General features: G+C 34.3%; 2 protein-coding genes across 2 annotated transcripts; one reads left to right on the top strand and one right to left on the bottom strand.

The window, feature by feature from the left end:
- Nucleotides 1-3,526: 3,526 nt before the first annotated feature.
- On the top strand, nt 3,527-6,419 carry LOC126686695 (protein disulfide-isomerase like 2-1). The gene is made up of 11 exons (XM_050380881.2): nt 3,527-3,721; nt 3,917-4,001; nt 4,140-4,237; nt 4,330-4,385; nt 4,771-4,888; nt 4,992-5,019; nt 5,131-5,222; nt 5,320-5,476; nt 5,563-5,687; nt 5,834-5,933; nt 6,097-6,419. Exons 1-11 carry the CDS (start codon nt 3,558-3,560, stop codon nt 6,160-6,162), a joined length of 1,089 nt encoding a protein of 362 aa, XP_050236838.1. The 5' UTR covers nt 3,527-3,557; the 3' UTR covers nt 6,163-6,419.
- Nucleotides 6,420-6,649: 230 nt separating this feature from the next.
- On the bottom strand, nt 6,650-9,454 carry LOC126686696 (uncharacterized). The gene is made up of 3 exons (XM_050380883.2): nt 9,157-9,454; nt 8,924-9,021; nt 6,650-7,512 (listed from the first exon to the last, which is right to left on the bottom strand). Exons 1-3 carry the CDS (start codon nt 9,277-9,279, stop codon nt 6,942-6,944), a joined length of 792 nt encoding a protein of 263 aa, XP_050236840.1. The 5' UTR covers nt 9,280-9,454; the 3' UTR covers nt 6,650-6,941.
- Nucleotides 9,455-9,993: the final 539 nt, after the last annotated feature.

The raw sequence follows: 9,993 nt of genomic DNA on the forward strand, positions 1-9,993 counted from the left end.
TTTAGCATAAAAAGTAGCATCCCCGATGCTCTTACAATACGATGTATGATGTTTTGAACGGTAGTATCGTATGTATGCTTTTATAGATAATATGCTGCCACGTTTTAGAAAGTTAATGTACACGAAAGTTGGTGTCCATAGTATGCATGTATGGTGGTGATTTGTGATATGTTTTAAAGGAAAAGGTTGGTATCGAATTAGACTTGTTACGAGTTCCGGAACAGTCACTCTAATTTCCAAGCGCCAGTCTCGACTCGTGAAATCGGATTGTAACATAAAGTATAATTAATCTAACTTTAACAATTATAATCTAAATAATATAAAATTTAACGTAATTTTAAATTTGTAATCTAATTAACCTACAAATACCTAATTTCACAATTATAATCCAAATAACCTACAATTTAACTTGATTTTATATTTATAATCTAATTAACCTACAATTATACTTAATTTCACAAATAAAATCTAATTAACCTAAAATTTAACTAATTTAACAATTATAATCTATTTAATTTAAAATTTCACCGAATTTAACAACTCTAATCTGATTAAACAAATTATCCTAATTTAACCTAAATGATAATTTAATTAACCTAAAAATTACCCTAATCTAACAATTAATTTAAAATAAAAATCGAAATAATCTAAAATTTACCCTAATTTAACAATTATAATATGATTAAACATATTAACCTAATTTAACCCCAATTATAATTTAATTTACTGTTAAACTAACTCAATTAACAATTAATAAAAAATTAGTATTTTAATTAAGAGGAAATTTCCTAGAGTATTTTTTTAAAATATAATTATCTCAGCACCTTTGTTTTAACTTATTTGCATGTCATACCTTTTTTTACCTAAGGTGCATGTTTTAGAGTTTTAATTTCAAAAATATTTTATTTTTATTTTTTTTACATTTTATGTCTTCCTTTTATAGATATTTTTATTTTTATATCTTCTAGTGGTGTTTTTTTATAGTGCTTTATGGTATTTTTATGATATTTTTCCTATGGTGTTTTTAAAGTGTTTTTTGTGGTGTATTTATATGGTTTTTTTAGTGTAGATACACCATTAAACACCACAAAAACACAAATCAAATCATTGCGTACGAAATCAGTAGCAAAAACAATACAAAAACACCACAAAAACATAAATCAATTTGTTATGTACGAACTCAGTAGCATCAAACAAGAGAATGAAGAATAAAACAATTATATGAACAATAGAACATTACATTAACAATAGAACAATTATATTAACAAGAGATCAATAAATCTATTGTAATGTGTATATAAACATCTCAAAAATCACAAAAAACCTTAAGAATCTATAAAAAAAACGACGTCAAGCAATCAATCGAAAGAAATGCGGCGACGAAAAAATCAGCGGAAGAAATGTGACGACGATAAATCCACTGAAAAAAATGCAATGATAGACCACAACGAAAAAAATAATCGAAAGACATGCGACAACGAGATGAACGGCGAGACGGAAGAAACATGGTGGCCAGAAAAGAAAAAAAGAGGAAGATAATATTTGAGAGAGGGAGAAGTAGAGAGAGAGAGAGAGAGAGGGAATAGTGTGACGACTATGATAATAAAAATATCTAAAATGAGTTAAAGCCCTGATATATATTAGATATTTTTGAAACTAAATTTCTAATTTAAATAGAGAAAAAAATTATAAAAACATGGCTAAAAAGGTGAAATTAAATTTAAAATTAGGATATTATAAAAATAATCCCTTTAATTCAACTATAATCATTAATCTGATTAACAAATTAAATAAACCTAACCTAACTTAATTTATTAATAATAAAAATAAAGACAATAAATCTACTAATTGGTGGCTGAAAGGTGGCAGTGAGGCGGAGAGCGGTGACAGCGGCTGAAAAAAATAACAAAAAAATAAATTAATGAATATTAACTCCTAAATCGTTTCTAATCCTAAATAAATATGATAAACTGTTTTAATTGTAATTTAAATTATTAAAAATTAACTAATCATACATGTGGAGAAGGACAATAACAACAGTGATATGTGGCGGCCACAATGGATGAAGGCGGCTATTGCGGACAGAGGAGCAGGTCGGAGACGAGAGAGGGCATCGGGGGATGAAGGCGTTTGTTGTGAAGCAAAGGAGCGGGTCGGAGACCAAGGCGAAGGAGGTTGAGGAGCACAGAGAAGGTTAAGAAGAATGGCTATTTTTTGTTTTTGAGAGAAATAAATTTCAAAGCGAACGGAGGAAGACGAACGTGTGGTACGCGTTATTAGGTTTGTTTTTAACGAAGGACAATCCGTTGTTAAAAATAAACAAATCTGTCGCTAACTTATTAATGAATCGTTTCGCTTTAATTTGGATTTAGCGACAGATTCGAAATTTCGTCTAAATTTAGCGACGACACTTCAAATCCGTCGCTAAATGTACCAATTTATGTCGCTAAAGTTGGCGGGATAATACCTGCCAAATAATTTAATACATTTAGCGAATTCGTCGTTCACTCTGTCAGTAAAATTTAATTTAACGACAGATCTGAATTGGTCGCTAAAATTAAGTTTTCCAGTAGTAAACCTGGTAACCAAAATAGACAAAGATGAGGCTATTTGAGAGAGGAAAAAGCTTACAAATCTAGAGTAGCCTATAATAGCTTAGAAGGTTGCTAACAGTAGACCCAATTTTTAGTTTTAATAATTCAAGATGAAGCTAATTGAGAGCGGAGAAGGAATCAAAATATGTGACAAAATAAAATCTTTTGATATTCCTTTTTATGGTTTTCACGACGGCGGCACGATTAATAGTTGCCGATTCATCGACGGAAAGTTTGATGTCTTTTCGAGAAAATTCTGTATTAACTAAAGATGGTGACCAAAAAAATGATGTTGCGATCCATAAACTCAGAGTCTTACTGACCATCTATGTTGCACTGTTAATCTCACCACCGCCTTCGCCGGTCCGACTATTGACCGACCTACGATCCGACCACCAACCAACCAACACTAACCCCTAACTTTAAACTGTAACTCTAAATGAGGGTTATAAAAGCAATAACATTAAAATGAGGTATGCAATGAAAATGAATTTTAAAAAATGAGTTATTTTTGCATAATTTTTCTTTGGAGTCGCCAACATAAAAATTACAAAATTTGAATGATATAGTGTAATTTTCTCTATTTAATATCAGGCTCACTTACTCGAGGGCCCAACCCAACTGTCATGTACACATGTTGTTAACTATGTTCAAGTGCTTGTGCTTGACATGAAGCTTGTTCCTAGTTTGGGTAGCCCATATTGTATCTGGACCAGCCCAAAACTATATAAAGTGCTCATAAGCATCCACATAATACCAAAACGAACCACTTAAAACTCGCCACGCGATAAAATCACGTCTCACGAATGTCCACGTGTAACTGTACCTAAAAAACGGGACGAAACTAATCAGCTTTCGCCACGTAATCAAATCGACGAAACAGTCACTTCTTCTGACATCTCTCTCTTATATAGAAAGTAAAACTAAAAAACGAGCTCAACAGTAAAAAAAAAAAAACCGGAAATGGAGAAGAACAATTACAAGCAGATCTGGGCCGCATTTGCGACGGTGGCCTTGTTCGCCGCCGTATCAGTTTTCGCCGACGATGTCGTAATTCTAACTGAAGATAACTTCGAGAAGGAAATCGGTCAAGATAGAGGCGCTCTCGTCGAGTTTTACGCACCTTGGTATTAATTTTTCATCAATTTGTAATTAATTTTTGAATCATTAATAGCTAGTAACTAATTAAGTTTAAAATTTAATTTTCTTTAATGATATATGCGGATCGTGATTGAACTGTTCTATATAGGATTATGATCTAGGCAGAATAAATAGAAAGCAAATTTTTATAGTTAATTCTTTGTTTGGATGTGATGTGATAGGTGTGGACACTGTAAAAAGCTAGCTCCTGAGTACGAGAAACTTGGGGCGAGCTTTAAGAAGGCTAAATCTATTTTGATCGGAAAGGTCAGCTTGTTATTTGCATTTGACTCTATTTAGATTATAACAGTTTTTTGAATTTGTTATCGAGGAGGAATTATAACAGTTTTTTTGCTGCTTATTGACTGCGTTGATTTGCGTGTTTGTTGATGTTGTGTTTCTTAGGTTGATTGTGATGAGCATAAGAGTGTGTGCAGTAAATATGGTGTTTCTGGTTACCCGACTCTTCAGTGGTTTCCTAAAGGATCTTTGGAACCCAAGAAGTGAGATTTAAGTCTATGTATTTCCAAGAGTTTATTGTATTTGTTGTGGATGTTTACGTGACGACTGACGAGTGATTTTTTGGTGCTTACAGGTATGAAGGGCCGCGCACTGCAGAAGCCCTTACCGAGTTTGTCAATAATGAAGGAGGTAATAGTTTTTTTTGTTGCTTTATAGTTTGGATCAGTGAGTTGGAGCGTTTAGTTATTTGCGAATTTAGATTTGTTATTCTGATTGTTAGAAATGTTCATTTTTATAATTTCTATTTGTGTTCCCAGCTAAATTGTGCAAGCAACGGGTCCTTTTGTTTGGTGTTTTCATGATGTTATTCTTGTTTTTTCTTGCCCACAATTATATGTTTTCTCTAAGCCATCTTAAGATCTTAGCAAGTCACATCTATAGTTTTATTCAAAAGCGGTTTTTGATTTCAGTATTATTATTTTAGGCATAATTTTATAAGTTTGGTGTTTCTTCACCGATATTTTTGTTCTGGATGGGAGAATTAGAAATTCATGATCAGATGTGTTGTTTATAGGTACCAGTGTTAAGATAGCTACAGTCCCATCCAATGTAGTGGTGCTGACAGCTGATAATTTTGAAGAGGTTGTGTTGGACAAATCCAAAGACGTTTTGGTTGAGTTTTACGCACCATGGTAAGCATCTTTGCATATGAGGGTCACACTTTGAAATATTCATAGCCATTATTATAAACTATTTTCTTGGTTCTCCTTTAATTTCACGTTGCGCTTCTTCCAGGTGCGGTCACTGCAAAAGCCTTGCTCCTGTATGTTTCAAATCTTTTTCTTCTTGTTCATCTCAAATTATTATAACTTACTATCACGTGTATCTATCTTTACCATAGACTTAATGGCGGGCTTTTATTTCTTTTTTACAGACATATGAAAAGGTAGCTACAGCTTTTAAATTGGAGGAAGGTGTAGTTATTGCCAATCTAGATGCTGACAAATACAAAGATTTTGGTGAAAAGTGAGTGCAAACATAATCCACGAGCATTTTTAACAAAAAGTTCCGCAACATTTCTACTCCATAAGGAACTAACTTATTGTTCTCTGTTATATGTCAGGTATGGAGTAAGTGGCTTCCCCACATTGAAATTCTTTCCAAAAGGCAACAAAGATGGGGAAGATTATGAGGGTGGTAGAGACTTGGAAGACTTTGTGACTTTCATTAATGAAAAGAGTGGAACCAGTCGCGATGGAAAAGGACAACTTACTTCAACAGTTAGTACAACATTTAAACTCGGAAGTTAAACTATTTATCATTGTTTACTTTGTTGTTTACTCTTTTTTAAATTTATGATTGTTAGGCTGGCATCATTGAATCTTTGGACTCATTGGTAAAAGAGTTTATAGCTGCTGGACAAGATGAAAAGAAAGCAGTATTTTCTAAGATAGAGGAGGAAGTGGAAAAACTAGAGGGTTCTGCTGCAAGGTAGTACTTATTAGCATAGGCCATTATTACTGCTCAGTGTTTTTTAATTTTTAACTATATGGTTTGCAGAGCAATCTATATATCTGCGTCTTTGGATTTTTCTTCGCACAACAAGGACATGACCATTATATATTCTTTGTTTTCAGGTATGGAAAGATTTACTTGAAATCTGCTAAGAACTGTATGGAGAAAGGTTCTGATTATGCCAAGAAAGAAATTGAGAGGCTGCAACGTATCCTTGACAAGGTAATCAAAGTCTCTTGGTTTTGGTTACGAAGTTATTTTAACAAGTTCTCAAAAACTCTTCAATTCAGATCAGTTATTACAGAATCCTCTGTGGTGACTTTATTTAACAAATATACTCGTCGTCAATTCATATCATTTCTTTTTGTCTCCCATGATGATGCAGGCAATCAGCCCGGTGAAGGCAGATGAATTCACCCTCAAGAAGAATATTCTGTCAACATTTGCTTAATCTTTCGGATCTTTTGGTTTCAGCCGTTCATGTCTTAGGAATATTCATCAGCCAGCTCTCTAGATTTTTCCTCTCTCGGCCTTATCCAACATTTACTTTTCGATTCATGGAGCAAGGCTTCTCGCATGCGCTGTAATAGAAATTATTTTGAGAGCCTCAACTAGCTAGTGCAGTCATTTTGTATGCATTACTTTACATCTCTGTACTCTTATTTACTATCACGAGAAGTTCAAGTTTTGACTTTTAACTTCAGACAACTTACTGCCTCCGCTAATCATTTTAATAATTATCTTTTTCAGAGGTACAAACTAAAATGTGCCGATGGAACATAACATAAGACCATCAAACTAGAGAACACATTTTCGACATTAAATTTAACGTCTTCTATCAAAATCTATAATCTAATAGAAAGTAAGGCTGATCGAAAGGATACAACATTAAGCAAACAGACAAATGATAACTGCAAAATCAACATCTGAAACTATAATTGAGGCCAATTTTTAATTTCTGTCTTCCATTTGTAATCTTTAATATGTCGATAAACAAGACATAAATATATCACTTTTACAAGATCACCAATAACAAGGCGATTTACGTTACGACTGTACAGTTGTACAATGCATTGCTTTCTTCAATTGAAACGAAATGCCTCACAAACCTGAGTAATTCAATGAAACAGGCAAATCTTTGAGGCAAACAGATAAGTTTCACTGCTGCATGCTACAAAAATCTTAATAGATATGGTCAGAATTGGTTTCATAATCCGATTCCAGAAGCATTCAACTCCCCGAGTCATCCCTTTCTATATTCATATTCAACACGCTGCATGATTTTCCATCATCAAATTCAGGTTCTGCAGCCCCCATTGGAGAACGTTCCTCAATCTGATAATCTCTCTCATCAACCAATGACTTTAAATACGAGCATGGACGCTCTTCAGTTTCAATACTGGAGACAGGCTCGTGCCCCGAGCCAAACGGCGATTCAAAAGATGACGATCCAGGAGGTTGTGTCCTCATCTGCACAGACCGCATGAGTGCAGCTCTCCTTAAGTCAGCTGAGTGGCAAATATCACTGGGTGAAGAAGGAAACCGGCCTTCTGAATCTGAACCTCGTTGACGAGGCTGTGAGCTAGTGGCACCAGTCACTGTGCAGCCATGTGGTGGATATGAGCTTGTAGAAGGTGAGGAAGGGAATCCACCAAATGGTCTTTGGTACCTATAGGGAGAAACTGGACTGGTGGGCAGACTGTCAGGTTGGGATGTACAAGCATTTATGGGGGCAGTCTCGCAAAATCTGGAGTCGTCCGAGTCTTCTGACATTGGTGAATATTGCAAGGACAATTCATCCCTGAAATGATAAATTTGAGGAACTGAACATTATGACAAGGTGTTTAATACTATTGGACAAATTAGGCTAAGAAACTTCTCCAGGACAAGCATATAAAACCTGAATTTCCACTCTACAAGCTCAAAATCATAACCAAATACTGTGCAACAAACTTCAAAAGACAGTTTTACGGCTTCCCAACTTAATAAAGACGCTTTTATTCTCATTCCAACTTACCAATTATTTCCACTCTATGGTATGTTGAAAGACTAGGATTTGCTGAACTGAAACTGAATACTAATAAGAAAGACTAGGTAAGATAAAAAGGTGGCTGCTTTCTTGATAATTCATACAGAACAAACATTGGATCAAGGTATCATTTCACATCAGAATGCATCCCCTTAATATGGCATAGTGTGATGAGAACGCCTGGAATGTTTCTTGATATTCTAAATTAATGCATCCACAGAAATATTCAGTAGGAGTTGGAGCAAGCAAGCAAGCAAGAGAAAATGTACCGGAAGTACTAGCAGCCAAATTGTTTCCAATTTAGAATCCACATCTACCTAGGGCATACCAAAAACTGTAAGAAGGCTAGAATTGACACAGTACAAAGAACAAAAATACAGAAGTTATAACATGGTCCAATTAGATGGTGAGACTCCGTTAGGTAGCAGAGTTAGTGAGTTCTTGTAAAATTTCTCCACAATGCCAGCCCAAGGTTACCAATGATAAGCTGAAATAATTGCCAGCCTAAGGTTACCAATGATAAGCTGCAATAATAGATGCCTGGAAAAACAGACACAACCATCTAGCCCTTAGATATCACTTCAAAAGCAGCCAAACCAAAATGATGCCTTATACCTTTTTCTACTCATAGAAAATCTTTTCTGCAGCTTTGAGGACAGTCCTGATATATGCAATTTTCAACTCATACAGAAACTTTTCTGCAACTTGAAGCACAAATGAGCTACATAATTCCATTTTTATCCTTCCATAGGTTTACAAGGAAACTTATTTTAAAGTACAAGGTAGTTCTGCAAGCTAACTCACTAAAACAAGGTTATACGACAAAGATAGCAGAGAATCCAGATGAAAACAAATAGTTTTTCTACATTATAATAAATAACCAGATTCCCTTTCCTTTCAGTGATACCCTCAGAGGGTTACTAATAAACCAAGTACACTTACGTCCACTCATTAATCACTGCAATCATTATAACCGTATCTCAAAAATAGAAGTATAACACCTCGAAATCAACTTACTCCTCCAAACTTTCACACTTCCAGAAAACATGTCATTATCCTTCAATCCGCGCGTGTTTCACATCCATTAATTAATACAACAAACATCTACAAATAAGTAAAAAGAGTAAAGAACATTCAATAACCAAGATAGCTCATTTTTGCAGTGTGTAAACCAAGATTTTACCTGGTGTAGAATAAGCCATCAGACCGAGCCGGAGAATCCATAAGATTATCAGGAAGCGTGTCTCCAACAGTCAATCCATTCAAGCTAGACGCCATTATCTGCATAACAAATTAGTTAAAAAAAACACAAATTCTGGAAATTAGGAAACTAATTGCAAACATTCACACAAACATGAATACAACAAACTGGAGAATTAAAATATTTGAAGATCCTTATTAATGAAAGGGACAAACCTCACTTAAGTAGCGCTTGTGAGAATGGAGATTGTCGACATACACCTCATCTTCAGGATCTCTATTTCGCTTTCCATTAGGTGATGCTGTTGAATTTGAATTTGAATTCGAATTGGAGCCCATTGTATATAGAAACTTTACTCTTCCAATCACTGCATTCAATTGAAATTAAAGGAGAACCAATAAGGCTGCTGAATTTTTTATTTTTTAGGTGGAAGAGAACATATGGAATGGAATGTTCTGTTGAACTGAGAGAGACTGTTGGTGTTGAGTTGTTGTCTGTCTATTGGAAGGTTATAAAGAGCAGAAGGATTAGGATCCTCTCATATCTAATTTACACAAAATGACCAAATCCATGTAGAGGTCCATGTACTTTACACTTTTTTTTCCGTAGGTCTTTATATTTTATTTTTGTATTATCTGGTCCCTCTACTTGCCTATTTTTGATTTTCAGGTCCTTTGTGAGTTTTTTCCAGTCCTTCTACTTACAATTTTGTTTCCTCAAATCTCTCTACTTACAATTTTTGTTTCCTCCAGACATACAAAAGGACCAAAAGAAACTCATAAAGGACCTGAAAATCAAAAATGGGTAAGTAGAGGGATCAAATAATACAAAAATGAAATATAAGGACTTACGGAAAAAATGTGTAAAGTACAAGGACCTCTATATGGGTTAAGCCAATAAAGTGTACATGCTTATCTTTTGCACCATGTTTAAACAATTTTTTCTACGAATGATTTAGATTAGATAGAAGGTACAAAAAAATTTAAAATATAAATTAGCTTTTTTATCTTTTTAGGACACAATTAAGCTCTCGTGTTTTTAAAATTGAACAA

Source organism: Mercurialis annua, linkage group LG6 (genome assembly GCF_937616625.2).
Source record: "Mercurialis annua linkage group LG6, ddMerAnnu1.2, whole genome shotgun sequence".
Classification (NCBI taxonomy): Eukaryota; Viridiplantae; Streptophyta; class Magnoliopsida; order Malpighiales; family Euphorbiaceae; genus Mercurialis; species Mercurialis annua.